Source organism: Bos indicus x Bos taurus, chromosome 3 (genome assembly GCF_003369695.1).
Source record: "Bos indicus x Bos taurus breed Angus x Brahman F1 hybrid chromosome 3, Bos_hybrid_MaternalHap_v2.0, whole genome shotgun sequence".
Lineage (NCBI taxonomy): Eukaryota > Metazoa > Chordata > Mammalia > Artiodactyla > Bovidae > Bos > Bos indicus x Bos taurus.
This window is the reverse complement of record NC_040078.1, coordinates 52,168,289-52,191,384: the sequence shown is the minus strand read 5'-3', so window position 1 is coordinate 52,191,384 and position 23,096 is coordinate 52,168,289. Positions and strand designations below refer to the sequence as shown.

The 23,096-nt window shown below is 35.0% G+C and overlaps 1 protein-coding gene across 1 annotated transcript in view; it reads right to left on the bottom strand.

Annotated features, from left to right (window-relative positions):
- The window catches only part of HFM1 (HFM1, ATP dependent DNA helicase homolog), a 109,941-nt gene that overhangs the window by 57,621 nt on the left and 29,224 nt on the right, over nucleotides 1-23,096 (bottom strand). The window contains exons 10-20 of the mRNA XM_027536541.1: nucleotides 22,849-23,007; nucleotides 20,605-20,805; nucleotides 20,433-20,521; nucleotides 15,488-15,531; nucleotides 15,280-15,381; nucleotides 14,738-14,883; nucleotides 13,660-13,754; nucleotides 12,918-13,051; nucleotides 12,045-12,092; nucleotides 8,890-8,970; nucleotides 662-753 (exon numbers count right to left, since the gene is read on the bottom strand). Coding sequence (XP_027392342.1) covers nucleotides 662-753; nucleotides 8,890-8,970; nucleotides 12,045-12,092; nucleotides 12,918-13,051; nucleotides 13,660-13,754; nucleotides 14,738-14,883; nucleotides 15,280-15,381; nucleotides 15,488-15,531; nucleotides 20,433-20,521; nucleotides 20,605-20,805; nucleotides 22,849-23,007 — 1,191 coding nt within the window. The remainder of the gene's footprint in view (nucleotides 1-661; nucleotides 754-8,889; nucleotides 8,971-12,044; nucleotides 12,093-12,917; nucleotides 13,052-13,659; nucleotides 13,755-14,737; nucleotides 14,884-15,279; nucleotides 15,382-15,487; nucleotides 15,532-20,432; nucleotides 20,522-20,604; nucleotides 20,806-22,848; nucleotides 23,008-23,096) is intronic.

Genomic DNA, 23,096 nt, shown 5'->3' with positions numbered 1-23,096 from the left:
AGAATAAATATAAAAGTCATGTTTCATGTTCATATTCCCAGTTAAGGAAGGAAGGAGCAATATAGTTACAGGTGCCAAAAATATGACTATGCTTTTATTCACTGCTGTAGCTACAAAGGTACCCCACTGGCAATATTTTAGGATAGCCTGTTTTTAATTCCCATTTTCTCCAAAATTAGTTATTTTTTCTGGCCTATCACCAATACTATTCTCTTTCTACAGTTATTGTTATCCTGATGCAAAGGATTTAGGGAAGAGTTGCAAGTAAGAGGCATGTGTCTTTCATTCATGGCAGACTTTCCTAATATATCATGCCACACCATCTTGGAATCTTTCTAAACATACTATATTTGGTAGCCACTACCAAGGTAATCAGAATTATCACATAAGTTGAAAGGTAGCTGCTATCCTTTCTTCGGGTATGTATATAAATTTTCTTAGCCTTAATACAAAGATGCTGTTGGAAATATATTCTAAGGAGTAATATTCCATATTTTACAATTAAAGGCAAATAAAGAGGAAAATATATGCACTACTAGAAATGCTTTCTTTTCTGCTCATTTATTCTTAAATTGCAGGAGATATACAAATAAGTTGTTTCCCCCAATACTATTTTATACTATATCACAGTATACTTATTTTCTTGTGAAAATTAATTTACCAGATCTGATAAAGTTTCTTTTCCACTCATTGTACAAAATTTCTTCACTGTCTCAAATGTAATATAATACCAAGCCATCAATCTTCCTGCCTCTGTAGAGAGAGATGGAAAAAATAAACATTCCAAATCAGCTGATACAACTTGCATTTTCATCAGTTTAACACACATTTCTTTAGCTTATGACCAACCTAGATAGCATATTCAAAAGCAGAGACATTACTTTGCCAACAAAGGTCTGTCTAGTCAAGGCTATGGTTTTTCCAGTAGTCATGTATGGATGTGAGAGTTGGACTGTGAAGAAGGCTGAGCGCCAAAAAATTGATGCTTTTGAACTTTGGTGTTGGAGAAGACTCTTGAGAGTCCCTTGGACTGCAAAGAGATCTAACTAGTCCATTCTGAAGGAGATCAGCCCTGGGATTTCTTTGGAAGGAATGATGCTGAAGCTGAAACTCCAGTACTTTGGCCACCTCCTGTGAAGAGTTGACTCATTGGAAAAGACTCTGATGCTGGGAGGGATTGGGGGCAGGAGGAGAAAGGGACGACAGAGGATGAGATGGCTGGATGGCATCACTAACTCGATGGACGTGAGTCTGAGTGAACTCTGGGAGTTGGTGATGGACAGGGAGGCCTGGCATGCTGCAATTCATGGGGTCACAAAGAGTCGGACACGACTGAGCGACTGAACTGAACTGTGCCTTTAATAGCATCAGGTACAAAAGACACCACTTAAAATTCTTCAGCATTATTTTAATGAAATTGGAATTTGAAACTAAATTGTTTTAGAAATAAAACATTAGGTTGGCTGAGGGTAGGAGGATGGGCAGAGTGAGGATAAGTAATTGATGAAATGGAATTCATTTAAAAGGTTACTGGCTTCAATTATAAGTTGTCAAAAACAGCACAAAGAATTTCAAGTCTTGTGAACACACAGAAAACAGCTGAGAAGAGGAAAATGGTATTCTGCTTCTCAAGGTAAGGTCTATTATTTACCTATGTGCTACAGGTTTTGCTGAAGAATAAAGAATGTGACATTCCATCACTTAGAGCCATCAAGAACAAGGTACAGTGGACAGAACTTAGACTCAGGAATAGCCACTTTCTCAGGAGTCTAGTGAACATGTTCAGCCAAAACATGAGTAATGTAGTGGTTCATAAAAGTGAGATTCTAAGAGCTGTATGTGAGACAGTGAGAATATGACTACCAAGGGAACTAGTATACATTATATTTGAAAGTGAAAGTTGCTCAGTCTTGTCCGACTCTTTGTGATCCCACGGACCATACAGTCCATAGCATTCTCCAGGCCAGAATACTGGAGTGAGAAGCCATTCCCTTCTCCAGGGGATCTTCTCAACCCAGGTCTCCTGCATTGCAGGCGGATTCTTTACCACCTGAGCCATGCTCCTCTTATCCTGTGCTGTGTTGTGCTAAGTTGCTTCAGTCATGTCTGACTCTGTGTGACCCTATGAACTGCAACCCACCAGGCTTCTCTGTCCATGGGATTCTCCAGGCAAAGAGTACTGGAGTGGGTTGCCATGCCCTCCTCCAGGGGATCTTCCTGACCTAGGGATCGAACCCGTGTCTCTTATGTCTCCTGCATTGGCAGGCGGGTTCACCACGAGTCACCTGGGAAGCCCCTTCTTAGCCTAGATGTTTATAAATTACTATAGGGTATCTCCCCACCTGATCTGCCTCTTGAGAAATTTGTATGCAGGTCAGGAAGCAACAGTTAGAACTGGACATGGAACAACAGACTGGTTCCAAATAGGAAAAGGAGTTCGTCAAGGCTGTATATTGTCACCCTGTTTATTTAACTTCTATGCATAGTACATCATGAGAACTGCTGGACTGGAAGAAACACAAGCTGGAATCAAGATTGCCTGGAGAAATATCAATAACCTCAGATATGCAGATGACACCACCCTTATGGCAGAAAGTAAAGAGGAACTCAAAAGCCTCTTGATGAAAGTGAAAGTGGAGAGTGAAAAAGTTGGCTTAAAGCTCAACATTCAGAAAACGAAGATCATGGCATCTGGTCCCATCACTTCATGGGAAATAGATGGGGAAACAGTGGAAACAGTGTCAGACTTTATTTTTTGGGGCTCCAAAATCACTGCAGATGGTGACTGAAGCCATGAAATTAAAAGACGCTTACTCCTTGGAAGGAAAGTTATGACCAACCTAGATAGCATATTCAAAAGCAGAGACATTACTTTGCCAACAAAGGTTCGTCTAGTCAAGGCTATGGTTTTTCCTGTGGTCATGCATGGATGTGAGAGTTGGACTGTGAAGAAGGCTGAGCGCCGAAGAATTGATGCTTTTGAACTGTGGTGTTGGAGAAGACTCTTGAGAGTCCCTTGGACTGCAAAGAGATCCAACCAGTACATTCTGAAGGAGATCAGCCCTGGGATTTCTTTGGAAGGAATGATGCTGAAGCTGAAACTCCAGTACTTTGGCCACCTCATGCGAAGAGTTGACTCATTGGAAAAGACTCTGATGCTAGGAGGGATTGGGGGCAAGAGGAGAAGGGGACGACAGAGGATGAGATGGCTGGATGGCATCACTGACTCGATGGACATGAGTCTGAGTGAACTCCGGGAGTTGGTGATGGACAGGGAGGCCTGGTGTGCTGTGATTCATGGGGTCGCAAAGAGTCAGACACGACTGGGCGACTGATCTGATCTGATCTGATCTGATCTCCCTTCTGGAGAAAATGAAAGTTTTTGAGAAAAGGCTTATATTTGCTGGCTGATTAGTAAGAATGAAAGTTACCTAGCTAAGGTATATAAATAACCTAGAAATGAAACTATGAAGAAAATGAGTCAAGGGAGACAGAATGGAAAGAATTTTAAAAGAATTGCAAGTGAAGAGAGAAAATAAAGAGACAACTCGCTATCAATATAGTTTTTGAATGATAAATATTTTCATAGTAGCAAATATAGGGTATTTCAAAATAAAAGTCATAGAGTTGGAGTGAGGGAAGGGAACTAGAGGTGATGAGAATACACCTCTCATATCTCCTACTGCAAGAAGTGCTCTGATGGATGGTCCCAGCTGCTGTGTTCTGAATCTATCACTATGTACACACCAAGATTACACTTCTCATGAGATGCTCCAAACAAATGACCGGGCATGGCAGGAATATTAATGTAGACCTTAATGGGACTCCTTGGATGGGCAACTTTGAATTGAAGATTCCCCATCAACTTTGCCGAATGGTCTTAGGACTGCATTGCAGGACAAAATTCTCCTTCCTTTTATCTTTCCTTCCTTTCCTCCTTCCTTCCTTCTCTCTCCTTCATAGAGGTAAGATTTGCATCCCAGTTGAATGACTTTCTGTGCTTTTTGCAGTTACTGTCAATTTTCATTAGGTTGTTAATCCTTAAATTTGCACAAAATAAGACTTGGTCTTTTGAGCCCTTCTTCCATATACATTAGCAGGCAGAAGAGCTAAAAACCCAGACAAGAACACAAGCATACAGATAAAAATACCTAGATACTTGAGTATTATGATTACAAATTAAAAAGGCAAAAGCAAGAAGTAGAATTACTGGAACATATAGACTAAAATTTAATTTAAAAAATACTCAAAGAGATAAAAGAAAATAATAGCAAAGGATCATGAAGTCATAAAAAAGAATTAATTAGAAATAATATGTAAAGAGCATCCACCCACATTAATAGTAGGCTTAGTAATCATGATGGCAAAACCACTTCAACATTCTTGCCTTGAGAACTCCATGAACAGTATGAAAAGGCAAAAAGATATGACATTGAAAGATTAACTCCCCAGTTCGTTAGGTGCCAGGAAGCCTGGCATGCTGCAGTTCATGGAGGCATGAAGAGTCAGACATGACTGAGGAACTGAACAACAACAACAAAGTAATTATGAACCAATCCCTCTGCTGAAGGCAACCAAATCAGAAAAATGAAATACATGAAATATCTTTTACTAATCATCAAAGAACTAACATGATATTTATCTGGGAGGGAACTTAAGACCAAAAGAATAAGCACACTCGAAATTTATAAAAACTGACCACATACGGGTCCATAAAACAAGTCTCAAGAAATCTCAAAAGACTGAAATCATACAGAGACCATTATCTGATACAAAGCAACTGCATCACATGTCAAGAACAGTAACAATGAAACTGCTGCTGCTAAGTCTCTCCAGTCCTGTCCGACTCTGTGCGACCCCATAGACAGCAGCCCACCAGGCTTCCCTGTCCCTGGGATCCTCCAGGCAAGAACACTGGAGTGGGTTGCCATTTCCTTCTCCAATGCATGAAAGTGAAAAGTGAAAGTGAAGTTGCTCAGTTGTGTCCGACTCTAGCAACCCCATGGACTGCAGCCTACCAGGCTCCTCCGTCCATGGGATTTTTTAGGCAAAAGTACTGGAGTAACAATGAAACTAGAAAAGAAAAATAATTAGAAAACCATCAGATGTACAGAAGTTACAAACCAGATTTCCAAATAATCCATAAGTCAAAGAAGAAATAGTGGAAATTAGAAAATAAACAAACTGATTGATAACAAAACTATTACAAACCAGTTAATAAAAATTCTTGTCCTTAAATACATAGTATTCCTATATTTTTATGTAAACCTTTATTTCCTATAAATACATAGTATATGCATTCCTATAAATTCTCATATAAAACTGCATATGAAAAATAACAATGCTTATGGAAAAAAAGTATTGAGGCAAACAACAAATTCATACAACATTGTATCAAAAGAACTAACCTAAATAATCCTAATAAAAATACTAGCACAGTTAAAAATACATGTTAAATTCCTCATAAAGAAATACGTACATTAATGTATATATAACACTGTGTGTGTGTTTAAACTAACTTAATGGTTTAGGGTGTAACAAGAGTTGAGGATGCTGAGTTAATAAACACAAAGGACAAAATATCCAATGATTGGGAATTGCATAATATATGTTTTCAAAGCAGAATATATGACCAACCTCAGCACAGAGGAGTATGTAAAAGGGCATCATGCACAATAATTCTTCTGAGAATTCAGCTGCATTCAGCTAGAAAGTATATTTTATGTTAAGCTGCTGTGATGCTAAATTTTATGTGTCAACTTAACTGGGCCATAAGCTGCCCAAATACTTGGTCAAATATTATGCTGGGTGTGTTTGTAAGGATGTTTCTGGATAACACTAACATTGAATTGATACACTATACACTGATAGAACATTAGTGTTCTTTGCAATATTAATGGATATTCCATTTAAAAGATTTCTCTGGGCAAATAAAAATGTAAAAACCCTAGGCTAACTAATTTTGGCTCTTTCTTACTGCCTTTCTTCTTAGCACATTTAATATGTCATTGAACCCCATGATTTTCCTAAAGAAGATAGTTTAGAGTAAAACTGCATTCTCTATTTCAGTTTGGAATCTCTTCCCCACACCTTCAGAATACACATTGAGATAAACTGTGAGTATGACACAAAGATCTGAATAGATTTTCACTATACTATTTATTGAAATATCACTCCCAGGGCAGTAGTTCTCAATTTTATGTGCAAAATATGCATCCAGGGTTCAAGCTTAAAATCTAAATTACCAGGTGTTACTCCTAGAAGTTGAGGATTTTAAGTCTGGAGTAGGGCTCATTAGTTTCATTTTTAACATAACAGCACTCTTAGATGATTTTGAGAGTAAGTAGTTAACCCAACCAGACTTAGGAAACATTACCCTGCTATGTGATAGGGAATATTTTCAGCTCCAAGACTGGATTGTCCTTTTGGACACATCCTGCCTAGTCATGCAATGAGTGAGGAATGAAAGAGAAACCAAAGACATCAAACATTTTATAATTTCAGGCTTAACAAACTGGTTAGGCTATTGAGAAGGAGGGGCAAGTAGAGATATTTTCCTAACCTTGGACAAAAGAGAGCAACAACTCACGTTTTCAGAATTTTTTTTCCTATAAATGTTCATTATCCCATTTGATCATCATAACAACCTAATAAGGTAAATATATATATTATATATTCTTGTAATATATATTCTTATTTTGCAGATATATATTAGTACTAAGGCTCAGTGAGTTTAAGGTCCCAGCTAGCATAGTGGCAGAAATGGAACTGAAATCCAGGTATTTGAAACAAAGATTTTATGTTCATATCATTGTACAATATTCCAGGTCAAATTAACAGTTATATGCTTCCAAGTGTCAAATTTCATGTCACATATGTAAGAAAAGATTTCCAATAGAAAATTAATGGTCAAATGTTATAGTAAAGGTAAAAGACCTAGATCAAAACCACAATTACATAATGACTATAGCTTAACCTGTGAAAGTAAATTATGTTTTCAAAGAAATTATCATAAACTGAGAATAAAGGTCCAACATCTGCATGTTTAAGAAGCCCATAGTAAGGCAAAAAAAGTCAGCAAACAGAAATTCATTAAAGAAGCAGAAAAAATAGAATCAAAAGCAAGTTAAAAAGAATAAAATTAATCAAGTAGTATTCACTGATGATGGAGAAAGACAGCAAATAGTATATATATATATATATCATTTATTAGGTATGTTTAAAGGCAGAAGAAATGGTATCAGTGGATTCGAGAAGTTCCACAGGGAAAGAATGACAGTGGGAATAAGATTCTTGAGAATTAAAGTATATAAAGAATAGATGATGAAGTTATATTAGTTTTCCCTCCTATTGTATAGCACAGGGAACTCTACTCAATACTCTGTGGTGACCTAAATGGGAAAGAAATCCAAAAAAGAGGGAATATATTAATATGTATATGTATAGCTGATTCACTTTGCTGTACAGTAGAAACTGAAATATAACATTGTAAAGCAACTATATGCCAATAAAATTTTTTTTAAATAAAATGACAGGGTTAAAAATAAAAAAGGAAGAAGTTATATTAGTGATTCTCATGCCTCCTCAGTGAGACATCCTAGAATACAAAGAAGGTAATTCTCACAAACAGATTTACCAAAATGAAGACCACGGGAGAAGGAAAAAAATGTTATAAATCTGTGGCTGAGAGTTAGGGAGCATGACACAAAATCATACATTGCTATGGTATGGTTGCAAGTACATAAAAACGCATTTAAAAATAGAAGGATACATGCAAAGTTAGATAGTCATATATTGATTTTTTCAAACTTTTCTATGCTTCCCAATTTTATTAGGCAAAGTACAATGAAGTCGATATTTTTCCCCAAGAAACTTCTAATCATGTGTGCTAAAAACTACAAAACACTCTTTCTTGCTTCTATTATACCCTATATAGAATCAAAAAGAGAGAGGCAGAGACAGAGAGAGAAAGAGAAGGCACCTAACTAACCATCTTCATAAGCCTTGTTTGAAGAAGTAAGAATTGGTAAAATGTTAGCTACAAGAGTTACAATGTCACTGAAGCAACCCAAAGATTTGAACTTTTCAATCCTCTGCTGCTGCTGCTAAGTCGCCTCAGTCATGTCCAACTCTGTGTGACCCCATAGACAGCAGCCCACCAGGCTCCCCTGTCCCTGGGATCCTCCAGTCAAGAACACTGGAGTGGGTTGCCATTTCCTTCTCCAATGCATGAAAGTGAAAAGTGAAAGTGAGGTTGCTCAGTCGTGTCCCACTCTGCGACCCCATGGACTGCAGCCTACCAGGCTCCTCCGCCCATGGGATTTTCCAGGCAAGAGTACTGAAGTGGGTTGCCATAGCCTTCTCTGTTATATGTAACTTAAAAAAAAATTCAAACATGTACATGACTAAATAAATGATAGGTACACTTCCTCCATGAAATACTGAAATGGATGTTAAAATGATTTCAAAAACAAGCAATGTGAAAAAGTGTTTATGACATACACTAAGAGAAATACACAGGATACAAAATCGTATACATATTAGGATTGCAATTGTAAAAAAAATAGGGAAAACATTGGAAGCAAATCCAAAATTATTAACTGAATGGTTCTTTTAGGATACTGAGATTATGTTTTCCCCCTCATTTTCAAGTTTTCCATCATGTTGCCACATAAGTCACCAAAGTTAGTGAACAGAAATTTAATGCCTGTCAAAAAGGCAGCTCTATAATCTTATAAATAGGAATCATATAAATTTTTCATTCTAATAATGATGATACCCTGTTGAGAATTGAAACCCCAATTTAATTTTACCATCATCTAAATTTTAGTGGAACAAATGTTTAAATTTAGTCTTAATTGTTAAATTTACTAACAATGAAAAAATTACCAGTTGGTTTGAAATTAATATCTTCATCCATTTTTATCAGGTTCAGAGATGACAAATCATTCAGATTCTTCAAACACAATTCTGTTCAAATATAAAAAACATATTTAAACTTTAGTAAAATAAAAAGGCAATAAAAAAACAGAATATATTATTAAATATTCTGAAGTCATGTTTCTGTGTAATTTTTCTGGGAAGAACTGTAATTCCTACTTAAGTGGTAAAAACAAAACAAATGAAAAAAATCTCATTTAAACAAAAGAGCCACCTAATACGCTGAAAAATTTTTTATAACAGTAAAAGTAATAAAAATAACACTCAAGTGATAACATTTACAACTTAAAATGATACATCTGTATTATCTCATTTAATCCTCAAAAAGACCTGAATGAAATTGAAGCTTTCAGTTCAGTTCAGTTGCTCAGTTGTGTCCGACTCTTTGCAACCCCATGAATCATAGCACGCCAGGCCTCCCTGTCCATCACCAACTCCAGGAGTTCACTCAGACTCATGTGCATCGCATTGGTGATGCCATCCAGCCATCTTATCCTCTGTCGTCCCCTTCTTCTCTTGCCCCCAATCCCTCCCAGCATCAGGGTCTTTTCCGATGAGTCAACTTTTCACATGAGGTAGCCAAAGTATTGGAGTTTCAGCTTCAGCATCAGTCCTTCCAAAGAACACCCAGGACTGATCTCCTTTAGGGTGGACTGGTTGGATCTCCTTGCAGTCCAAGGGACTCTCAAGAATTCTCCAACACCACAGTTCAAAGGCATCAATTCTTCGGCACTCAGCTTTCTTCACAGTCCAACTCTCACATCCATACTGACCACTGGAAAAACCATAGCCTTGACTAGACGGACCTTTGTTGGCAAAGTAATGTCTCTGCTTTTCAATATGCTATCTAGGTTGGTCATAACTTTCCTTCCAAGGAGTAAGCGTCTTTTAATTCCATGGCTGCAATCACCATCTGCAGTGATTTTGGAGCCCCCAAAAATAAAAGTCTGCCACTGTTTCCCCATCTATTTCCCATGAAGTGATGGGACCAGATGCCATCGTTTTCTGAATGTTGAGCTTTAAGCCAACTTTTTCACTCTCCACTTTCACTTTCATCAAGAGGCTTTTGAGTTCCTCTTCACTTTCTGCCATAAGGGTGGTGTCATCTGCATATCTGAGGTTATTGATATTTCTCCAGGCAATCTTGATTCCAGCTTGTGCTTCTTCCAGCCCAGCATTTCTCATGATGTACTCTGCATATAAGTTAAATAAGCAGGGTGACAATATACAGCCTTGACGTACTCCTTTTCCTATTTGGAACCAGTCTGTTGTTCCATGTCCAGTTCTAACTGTTGCTTCCTGACCTGCATATAGGTTTCTCAGGAGGCAGGTCAGGTGGTCTGATATTCCCATCACTTGAAGAATTTTCCACAGTTTATTGTGGTCCACACAGTCAAAGGCTTTGGCATCGTCAATAAAGCAGAAATAGATGTTTTTCTGGAACTCTCTTGCTTTTTAAAAGGCTATGTAAAACATGTGAGATATGTTCCAAGAATAAAGAGACTGCAAGGACCTGAAGTGGGAACAGCTTGATGTGGTTAAGGAACAGCAAGATAGCCAATTTGGACAGAGTGGAAAAAAGGAGGGGAAAGTGACAAGAAATGAAGTCAGAGAAACAAACAGGCACAGGGATATCAAACAGGACTTTGTGGTGAAGATTTGCATTTTATTCTAAGTGTGATGGTAAGGCTGCTTCCCAGGTGGCGCTAGTGGTAATGAACCCTCCTGCCAGTGCGGGGGACCTGAGATATGGGTTCGATCCTGGGTCAGGAAGATCCCCTGGAGGAGGCCACGGCAACCCAGTCCAGTATTCTTGCCTGGAGAATCCCAAAGACAGAGGATCCCAGCTGGCTACAGTCCATAGGGTCACAAAGAGTCAGACACGACTAAAGTGTTTAGCAAACACACACATTGGTAAAGCTACTGGAGGATACAGAGCAAGAAAATATAACCAAATTTAGGAAACAGCATAATCTATGCTAAGGATCCTTCCTAAGAAATTTAAGGCAGAACTCTAAGGAAACCAAAACATTCTATCCAGTTACATAATAAATTCAGCTATTCGTTATAGGGGAAAATTAGCCACTCTATAATAACTGACAATAAGACAAATACGAACTGTTAAGAACAGTTTAGAAAAGTTAAATCATTACAGCTACCAGAATATAGCAAGATATTTCTTGGTAATATTTCATGAATTATTTCTCATTTCATGTGTATTTGCTCATTTTGATTTAAAGAAAGTACGCCTTTATTTTTGTGTGTGTGTGTGAGGAAAAGTAAGCTTTTAAAACTCCATTTCAAATTTGGTCAATACAGAAAGGATAATACAACTATTTTACAGATCTGTTTCTCAACAGCAGCATTATTAATTTAAGCTATCGCTTATCAGCATTTTTAACGAAATATTTATTCTTTAAGAATGATAATTTTACTTCTTCATCCTTATCTCTGAATTTTTATTTGCCATATGTATATATCCAAGTAGAGAATAAATTAAAATTGGCTAAATATTTTTAGGGGTCTAACATTTTTTCTTTTACTGGAAGACAGTCTCAGTACAATGTAGAGGCAGCAATTTCTACTCCTAATAAATGCTCAACAATCTGTTATTTTCAAAGATATGTAATGAAATACTGAGTTCAGAAATGAAGGAATGAAAATACTCATTTCAAAAATGAGATAATGAAATTAACTGAAAACTAAAACTGAGGTTTGACAGGAATACTTTATTAGCACAGACTGGGATAAGAAGCCCACAGTCAAGCTAAGCTTATATTTTCAATTAAAATTAAACTAGAAAAGGAAAATAAATAATAAAATTGTATATCTATAGTCAACATTGCCAAAGGCCAGGATCATTTTTAAAAACAAATTAATTAATGTCATACAAAGGAAGATAGTCTGATAAAATTAATAGATTAATTCAGAAAAAAAAGTATATGTGTAAAGCTTTATTTACCTGTGAAAAAAGAAATCCATATATTTTTTCTGCAAATAAAGTAATTTTAAAAAATATTTTACTGGACTATTCCTAGTTTTACAACTAGACCTTTTCATTAAAATTTATAGAATATAATTTTTTAGAAGGAAATGCATCTAACCTTGTAATTTTGATTCAATTCCATCTTTGTTCAATCCAGATGCAAAACCTATTTAAGTTATGAAAATTTATTAAAAATAAAATAGAATGAGATTTATTCATCCTTAGAGGCTTACTTTGATACCCCAGTTAACTAGAAAAGAGTAGTCTAACTAAATCTTAAATAGAAGAAAAAAGTACCTTAAAGTTAAAAAAAGGCTTAAACATCTATAGAAAATAACTATTGTTGTGAAATCCTTTCAATATCAAATGGCTTTCTTTTGTTAATTTTACTGTATAACAGTGACCAGGAATACTATATGTATTTTTTCCTCTTACAGATCTGAAACTTTTGAACCTGTGGAATTAGAATGGTATTATAGCAAGTCAGGTTTTAATTTTATATTCTGCAATTCCAAGTATTTTTACTTTATAATCTTTACCACATGAAAGAACCCTCTAGAAGCAACATAACCATAAATGTTAGCTTTAGAAGGAAGATGAAAATTCCAACAGCAACAATATTATCATATATTTTGGTTTGAACACCAGTTTGGACAAAATTCAAAAATTGTTTTTGATTTTAGCCACCAGGGAAGCCCTTTAACTTATTTTAAATAATTCTAAGCATTTAAAAAATTTTTACTGGAGACAATTTTTTTCTAAAAGGTCTATATTTAACGGTGTTGATTTCAAGCCTTATTAAAAGACTAGAAGTAAAACAGATAAAGATTTCTCATGTTTGTCTAATCTTGCCTCTAAATGTATTTGTTATAGTTGTTACTTTTATTTCTGCTACCTTTTAACTTCTATAATCTATTCTGTGACCTATTAGTAAAAAATAGGCCCAAATGGCTTGATAAAATTATTACTCTTCAAAATCAAAGTAACAAACCATAATGAGATGGATTTTTCAAGGCTCTGATATAAAGCAAGGTTGATCGTATCCATTCCAAAGCAATATTCACGTTTGTGATGGTATGCAATACTATCTCTGCATTTAAATGCTCAATAAGATGTCTGTGCAAACTAATGGGGGAAAAAAACTTTTCATTAGTATTATGCATTTCAATGTCATAAAACTCATTGTTTAGAATAATATTTGATAATTTAATGATATAGTTGACTATAACTGAATACTATTGCTACTTTAATAATTCAGGAAAGTTAACTTAATTTTCAAAAATATGAGTAAACCTTAATGTCAGTTTAACTTTTCAAAAGTTACAGATTTCTTTCTACTCCATGACTCTAGAAAACAATATTGCTTAAAAAAAAAAAGGCTGGGGAATAGATTACATCCTATTTTCCCCAAGAGTATTATAATCAAACACTTTACTACAAGGTCTCAGGGTTCCTGTCTTCTATTATTATGCAAATTTAAAGATGTGAAAATTATATTCCTCTCATTACTAATTTGGCCTTTTATAACAAGAATACATGCAACTGCATGCTGATAAACAATGCTAAACAACTATTACACTGTCTTTTTCTAACTATTAATTTCTTAAAAGAATAAACTTTCTAACTAGATTATTGAAAAATTCCAAGAAAATGGCCTTAGAAAATCCCTAATCTATTAAAAGGAAAAATACAGGATATATTAACATTATTTTTTGGAATATTTTACATATTACCTGCTTTCTATAGTGTCACTGCAAGCAAGCATCTGAATATACTTCTCTTTTGTGCTTAACCGAGTCATAATAACTGCAGTGGCTGTAGTGTCAAACTGGAAGAAAAGAAAAAGAGAGAGAAATTTAATAAAGAAAAGTATATGTTCATACCAGTTTTCTTCAATAACTCAAGATTTTCATTTTATATTAAACAATTCCCTGTCTTAAACAACAGGTCAAAAAGACCTTAAAAATGCTTCTGAATTGAATGTTAACTGAAAATTTACCTTAAAATCCTCCCAACAGTATAGACATAAAAATACCACTTTGGTTGCAATATAACAATTTTGGCAATAGTAAAACCAAAACAAACTTAGGTAACTGGTTAAAAGCTGCAAGATTTAGTGTAATTCACATATAATCTAAATTATCCTATAAAAATTATAAATTTGTGTAACATAATATTTTGGTATTCTCTGAAAAGATATTCCTCCTAAATTTTACCTTAGTCCATATATGAATGACTTTTTTATTCAGGAATTTGTCAGATTAGGCCATGTTTTATAATGTATATGGGCTGATTTTTAATTGTCACAATATCTGGGGACCACTACTGGCATTTGTGATAGTATCCAGGGATGCTACATGTTCTGCAATGTACGAGTCCTATGGAATGAAAATCAGTCCCATCCAAAATGCCATTCAGTATAAAAAGCAAACAAAACAAAACAAAATAATCCCCAAAGCCAAAAAAAAAACAACAACAACCCCAAAACCCTGTAACAGCATATACATTCACAAACTCAATCACTTATCAACAAGTAGGAGTTAGAGGGAGTGAAGGGAGTACTTGAGACTTGTGAAGGGAGTTATGTGGGACTTTGATGAGACTTGTTTTACTTCTACTCCTCCATGAAAGTAGTAGATTTTCTTAGTTACATTTATTTTCAAACCTACTTTAAATGTGAAATATTAATCTTTTGTTTAACAAAGCATACACATTTCTTTTTGCTTTTTACACTGTCTTTATTATTTTATTTTTTTTCATTTTACATTGTCTTTAAAATGAATTACAAAAAAGTGAAATACTGTCACTTACTTGAGGTCGACCAGCTCTACCAATCATCTGTAGAATATCTGTTTCACTGTATTCTTCAAACATTCCTCCAGCATAATGCATTGTAGATTTTATAACCACTAGGTGAGCAGGCAAATTGACTCCCATGGCTAAGGTACTGGTAGTAACTGTATCAAATTAAAGAATATTACTTTTAAGTCATATAACTTTATTGTTTCAGGTAAAAGTTTTCTTATAAAAGAATATTTTTATAAATGTATAACAATAAAAACTTATATATAGGAAATTCAGAATAAAAAGAAAGAAAAGAACATCACTATGCAAAATAATATATCTTAAAGCTGAAAAACTAATTCTTACTTTTCAAACTGCAGTATTTGCTAAAATAATAAAGAACTAAAACTGCAAGAGAGTTTACTGTAGCACATATTTGTATGGGTAGTTACAATTTAGATTCTTGGAAGAAAATAGAAATAAGTAAGAATACCTGAGTTTTTTCTTTTTTTCCCTCAAAATAGTTTCCAAAAGATCTTACAATATCCACAAGAATATGTTTTACTTACAAAGAACTGGTATATCTCCAACAGTAAAAGCTCCTTCAACTACTTTTCTATCTGACAGTTCCATACCAGCATGATGATAAGCAACACCATGTATTAAGATATCTACAAAAGAAAAATGTCATCTGTCATGTACTTTTAAAGTTAATTAGTAATTGGCTCCTTTTATCTATAGGTGAAAATATGATTTAGAAATTATCTCTAAACTTACCTCTCAGTTTTGAATCTTTTATGGAATATGCACACTTTTGTAACCTATTTAAAAAACAAAAAATTATTGAGTTTTTCCTATTAGCATCAAAAACTTGGATAGTGTATTACTTAATTATTTTGAAGATTACAGATATCAAAATATGTTTATAACATCATTTTTCAAAAACCATCTTCAACAAGTAGAGACTACCTAACTTTCACACTGAGAAGTCCCTAATTTTACAGCTAGGCAAAACAAAAACAGAAACCCCTAGATAATCCAATTTTTAAAAGGGCAGAGGACCTGAATAGACTTTTTTTTTCAAAGATGACATACAAATGGACAACAGGATAAGAAAAGGTACTCAACATCACTAATCATTAGGGAAGTGCAAATCAAAACGACAATGAGACATCACCTCACACCTGTCAGAATGGCTATCATCAAAAAGACAACAAATAACAAGTGCTTGTGAGGATGTGGAGGGAAGGGAATCCTTGTGCACTGTTGGTGGGAATATAGCAAATGCAGCCACTATGGAAAACAATATGGAGATTTCACAAAAGTTTTAAAATAGAACTACCATATGATCCAGCAATTTCATTCCTAGGTATTTATTCAACAAAAATAAAAACACTTAATTCAGAAAGATATACGCATCCCTATGGTCATTGCAGCATTATTTACAATAGCAAAGATATGGAGTCAATGTGTCCAACAATAGATGAATGGATATATAAGATGTGGTATACACACACACACACACACACACACACACACGTGGAATATTACTCAGTAATAAAAAAGAAATGAAATCTTGCCATTTATTTGTAACCACACGGATAAACTTAGAGGGTATTATGCTAAGTGAAGTAAGTCAGATAGAGAAAAGCAAAAATTATATGATTTTCCTCTTATGTGGAACCTAAAAAGCAAAACAAATGAACAAACACAGAATAAAAATAGAGTAATAGAAACAAAACAAACAGGTGGTTGCCGGGGGAGAGGGAAGCAAAGAAATGTGTAAGGGAGATTAAAAAGAACAAACATACAGTTACAAAACATGAGTCATGGGTACAAAATGTAAAGTGTGGGAATACAGTCAATAATTATGTATCAATATTACCTTATATAGTGACAGATCATTATGACGATCATGACAATCGTCACTAGACTTATGACGATAATCTTGAAATGTATAGAAAACACCAAATCACTCTGTTGTAGAACAGGGACACTGACCCCACAGTGTTGAAGGTCAATTATACTTCAAAAAGGAACAAACAAATTCATGGAAAAAGATGGTGGGGAAGGGGAACTAGATGAAGATAGTCAAAAGGCACAAACTTCCAGTTATAAGATAAATAGGTTGTTGTTGTTTTCAGTCATTAAGTCATGTCCAACTCTTTGAGACTCGTGGACTATAGCACATCAGCTTCCTCTGTCCTTCACTATCTCCTGGATTGCTCAAATTCATGTCCATTGAGTTGGTGACACTATATAACCATCTCATCCTCTGCCATCCCCTTCTCCTTTTGCCTTCAATCTTTCCCAGCATCAGGGTCTTTTCCAATGAGCTGGCTCTTTGAATCTGGTAGCCAAAGTACCAGAGCTGTGCTTCAGTAACAGTCCTTCCAATGAATATTCAGGACTGATTTCCTTCAGGACTGACTGGTTTGATCTCCTTGCAGTACAGGGGACTCTCAAGCGTCTTCTCCAGCCCCACAATTCAAAAGCATCAGTTCTTTAGTGCTCAGCCTCCTTTGTGGATCAACTCTCATTTCCATGCATAAGTACTGGAAAAATGATAGCTTTGACTATACAGACCTTTGTCAGCAAAATAATGTCTCTGCTTTTTAATATGCTGTCTAGGTCTGTTATAGCTTTCCTTCCAAGGAGCAAGCATCTTTTAATTTCAAGACTGCAGTCACCACCAGCAGTGATTTGGGAGCTCAAGAAAATAAAATCTGTCACTGCTTTCACTTTTTCCTGTCTATTTGCCATGAAGTGATGGAACCAGATGCCTTAATTTTAGGTTTTTTTAATGTTGAGTTTCAAGCCAGCTTTTTCACTCTCCTCTTTCACCCTTATCAAGAGGCTCTTTAGTTCCTCTTCACTTTCTGCCATTAGAGTGGTATCATCTGTATACATGAGGTAGTTGATATCTCTTCTTAATCTCTTCTGCTTCTGGTAGGTTCTTACCAGTTCTGTCCTTAATCATGCCAATCCTTACATGAAATGTTCCCTTGATATCTCTAATTTTCTTGAGATCTGTCTTTCTCATTCTATTGTTTTCCTCTATTTCTTCACATTATTTAAGAAGGCTTTCTGATCTCTCCTTGTTATTATCTGCATCTCTGCATTCAGATGGGTATATCTTTTCTTTTCTTTTTTTTTTGGGGGGGGGGGTATATCTTTTCCTTTCTCCCTTGCCTTTTGCTTCTCTTCTTTCCTCAGCTATTCATAAAGCCTCCTCAGACAACCATTTTGCCTTCTTGCATTTCTTTTTCTTTGGGATGGTTTTGGTCACTGCCTCCTGTACAATGTTATGAATCTCCATCCATAGTTCTTCAGGCACTCTGTCTACTAGATTTAATCCCTTGAATCCATTTGTCACCTCTACTGTATAATCATAAGGGATTTGATTTAGTTCATACCTGAATTGCCTAGTGGTTTTCCCTACTTTCTTCAATTTAAGCCTAAATTTTACAATAAAGGAGCTCATGATCTAAGCCACAGTCAGCTCCAGGTCTTGTTTTTACTGACTCTATAGAGTTTCTCCATCTTTGGCTACAAAGAACATAATCAGTCTGATTTTGGTATTGATCATTTGGTGATATCCATGTACAGACTTGTCTCTTGGGTTGTTGGGAAAGGGTGTTTGCTATGACCAGTGTGTTCTCTTGACTAAACTCTATTAGCCTTTGTCCTGCTTCATTTTGTACTCTAAGGTCAAGCTTGCCTGTTCTTCTGGGTATCCCTTGACTTCTTTTGAATTCCAATCCTTTAAGATAAAACTATGTCTTTTCTTGGGGTTAGTCTAGAAGGTGTTGTAAGTCTTCATAGAACTGTTAAACTTCAGCTTCTTTGGTATCAGTGGTTGGGGCATAGACTTGGAGTACTGTGATGTTGAATGGTTTGCTTTGGAAATGAACTGAGATCATTCTGTCTGTTTTGAGATTGCACCCAAGACTGCATTTTGGATTCTTCTGCTGACTCTGAGGGCTAGTCCATTTCTTCTAAGTGATTTCTGCCCACAGTAGTACATGTAATGCTCATCTAAATTAAATTTGCTAATTCCCATCCATTTTAGTTCACTTACTCCTAAGATGTTTAATCTTGCCATCTTCTGCTTGACCATGTCCAATTTACTTTGATTCAAGGACCTGTATTCCAGGTTCCTAGGCAACCTTGTTCTTTACAGCACTGGACTTCACTTTCACCACCAGACACACCCACAACTGAGTGTTGTTTCTATTTTGGGCCAGTCGTTTTATTCTTTCTAAAGCTATTTATTAGTAATTGCCCTCCTTTCTTCCCCAGTAGCATACTAGATACTTTATGACCTTGAGGGGGCTCATCTTTCTGTATCATATCTTTTTGACTTTTCATACTGTCCATGGGGTTCTCCAGGCAAAAATACTGGAGTGGGCTGCCATTTCCTCCTCCAGTGGACCAATTTTTGTCACAACTCTTCCCTATGATCCATCCATCTTGAGTGGCCCTGCATGACATGGCTCATAGTTTCATTAAATTACACAACCCCCTTCACTGTGACAAGGCTGTAATCCATGAAGGGGAAGATAAATAGTTACTGCTGCTGCTGCTAAGTCGCTTCAGTCATGTCCGACTCTGTGCAACCCCATAGACGTCAGCCCACCAAGCTTCCCGTCCCTGGGATTCTCCAGGCAAGAGCACTGGAGTGGGTTGCCATTTCCTTCTCCAATGCATGAAAGTGAAAAGTGAAAGTAATGTTCAATATGATAAATATAATTAACACTGCTTCATGTTATATATAGAAGTTGTTAAGAGAGTAAACCCTAAGAGTCTCATCACAAATGAAAAACATTTCTATTTCTTTAATTTTGCATCTATAGGTATGGATGACAAATATTCACTAAACTTAATGTGGTAACCATTTCATGCTATATGTAAGTCAAATCATTATTTTCTATACCTTAAACTTATACAGTGCCAGATGTCAATTATATCTCAATAAAACTGGGAAAAATAAGGAAATGAATAAGTATAAATAAAACCATCCAAAAAAAGAGGGAAAACCCCCAAAATCTCAGGAAACACTTTCACTACAAGCATACTACCAATTAACTTCCTGAAGTTAACTAAATTTTTTCAAAATGTAAAAAATTCTTAAATTTAAATACATGATACACAGAAAAACTATTTTTAAAAAATCTATGGAGACCAAAGTAAACAAAATGTTGGGTATGTTAGACAAGTTTAGAAACCTTAGTAACAGAATCTTGGGTAGAAAGAACCCCTAGAATGTTAACATTTAATAATTAGGTAGAAGAAGTGAAAACGGACTGAGATGGAGTAGAAAGCAAAATAGGAAGAAACATAGTAGACAGTGATCATGAAAACACACAGACTGGTGTTTTTAAATAAGGTAGGAGTGGTCAAATGTGTTAGAGGCTCCTGAGAGATGACTTGACAAGATTGGCTTTAGTAAACGATACAACATGGATTGGAAGTGGGTAAAAAAATGAAGAAATACGAATAATCTTTCAAATAGGGCTATGAAATAAAGAAGACAGGATCAACAGTTGTACTAAGATTCATTGTCTTATTAATCCTCCAAATTACTATTATCTTTATTTTACAGATAAGGAAGCAAGCTTGGGAAAGTCAAGTAACTTGAAAAGGTCAACCCAGTTTTCTCATCTCATTTACGTTATCCCTGAAAGTCTTTCTACATACAAGAAAATATTTTAAAATATACCTCTGTTTCTGTTCCACAGTCATAATAAATTTTGCATCTTTCACAAGAACCGAAGCAGCCTGTTGCACACCTTTCCTTGTTGCACAAAACTAAAAACGAATGAATAATTTTTATATTAATCATATTAAAAATTAAACATTACATTAAAAAATAATCAACCAACAATCCATACCACAAGTGTGGGTTTCTGATCAGAGTACGTTTGTATAATACTGGCAATTTTGTAGTTGAGGGTTAAATCAAACTTGAATTCAGTTTGGTTATCACTGCTGGGAAACCCAAGAACCACTTTCCGAAGTTTCACTGGTCTATGTCTCTCATCCATTTTCAGACATACAGCAGATCTTTCACCATCTGAAAGCCATTCTGCAATCTTTAAATGACAGAAACACACACAATGAATTTTTTTCTAGTAAAGTTTTATGGCTAACATGCCCAATTACAGATCACCTTAAAGTCAAGGTATAAAAATATTTAGTCAAGTAGTCTTTTTCAACATTACATATTTTAAAGATACTATTCAATTGATATATTGGTAAATATTTTCAATTAGCAGTGTTTCAAGATTACACCCACTTTTTAACATGATAAACTTTCAATTATTATTTTGTTTTAGTTTCCTTCTATAGAGTCTAAATTAAAACTAATTTCAACAAAGAAATTTAATTTCTCAGTAGCACTGTAACTTCTTTGCTATTTTTCAGATATATTTCAGATATATATTTCAGATATTGCTCAGATATAGCTGACACTTCTTTTGTGTTATACTGAATACTAGCTGAATAGTAGCAAAGTAATGATTGGCAAAGGCTGGCAAAGGTTGACAACTTTTCTAAACACAGAACAAATAAACACTTGTGAGATGGAAATGCCAAAAGCATATTTCAGACTCAATTCTAGAGTCCTTAGTTAATTTCTGGAACTGTGGAGAGCAATCCTTAACTTCACATAGACTGGTTAGGCTTCATGTTCTGCTTGAAACAGTTTCTTTGACAGGAAGATTAATGAGTTTCTAACTGCATAGGAAGGAATTATTAAAACATCTTCAAGGCTCTCATAGGTACGGATGAGAACAAGAATTTACAATTTGAGAAGGCCAAGGATAAAGGCAAAACTGAGGAACAGGACTTATAGAAAGAGACAGATGGTGTTCACAGAAGTAATGATTATCACGAAGGGGAAGACAGTTTCAAGAATTAGAGTACTGATATTTAGTAATTGCTTACAAATCAATATAAAAGTTTAGTATCCCAATGTGAAAAAGGACAAAGTCTATGACCTGACAAGTTGCAAAACAAAAAGAACTTAAAGTGATTGACTAAAATATTAAAAATATTTACTTCAGTAGTAATCAAAGCAGTACAAAATTTTAAAATAAGGTACCATTTTCAATAACAAATGAGAACTATTTATAAGTAATAATAACAATAATTTCATTATATTATCCAGTGTTAGACTGCAGATAAATAGCTAATGGTAGAAGTATAAATGAATATAACATTTATTGACATGGAAACACTTAAAAGTAGCATGTAAGTCATAAATGAGTATGCATATTATGAATTCATCAATACATCTAGAAGGACAAATGCTGGTTTTTGTTGTTTATACATACTTTAAAATTTTCTCTATTAGTTTTGAATATAAGCAAAAGAAGTTGTCATTTTAAAAATAAAAATGATTAATTGTGTTAGAGTAAAGGCAAAATTTTACACTGGATTAGAGAATACTGTATAGCAGCTTTTATGAAAACAATTTCTAAGAATTAGCTGAGGGAACAAGTCACCTTACAAGTAGGCTGTTAAGTAAATAGGAGTGAGAAAGCAGAGGGAGACTGTCCTATTTTTCAAGCTTGCCAAAAAACTGAAGAAAAAAGTAGGACATGTATTTGTCATAGAAAGTATAATATTGCACAATTATTTCTTTACCTGTTCGCGTACCCTATTAACTTTGAGATCCTCCTGAAGAGCAGGGTCTATATGTTTTCACTTTTGCATCTATTAAGAGTGCCTACGACAATTCCAGGCAAATAGAAATGGGGGAGGTGGGTGGCAATCATTCAACTAATACTAATTACTTTTATTCTGTATCATATTTGCTAGACAACTAGAGTCAGCTGGTTACAACAATCATATTAGCCAGCTTTTTATGAAATGTCTAAAATCCATGAAATTATGACTTTTAGATACTAATAAACAATGGACTTGCACCAAACATACTTTATTAAATCCACTCAACCAAATTTCACGGCCTTAATACTGTCATAGCTATAAGATCTAACCATAACCTTCCACAACATACCTTCCAATTAAATTGGTTAGGTGATTTACAGAAAAAAACTCCTCACTTTTCTCTAAGATCAAATATTTCACTAAGCCATAAAAAGAAAAACTGATAGATTAAAATTCTAGCTTACATCCTCAGCATTTGGAATCGTTGCAGATACAGCCACAAATCTCATTGGAATAATACTGTTGGTATTTTCTACAGCAGGAGATAAAATCTGCACAGTTTTCATTCTGCTGACTACAACTTCAAGAGTTGGTCCACGATTTTCATCTTTTACAACATGTACCTGAGAAAAAAATTAAGACTCATTAGCTAAAAACAAAAATCTATCTAGTCAACTAAAATGTAAAACAATATTAAACACACTTCCCTAAG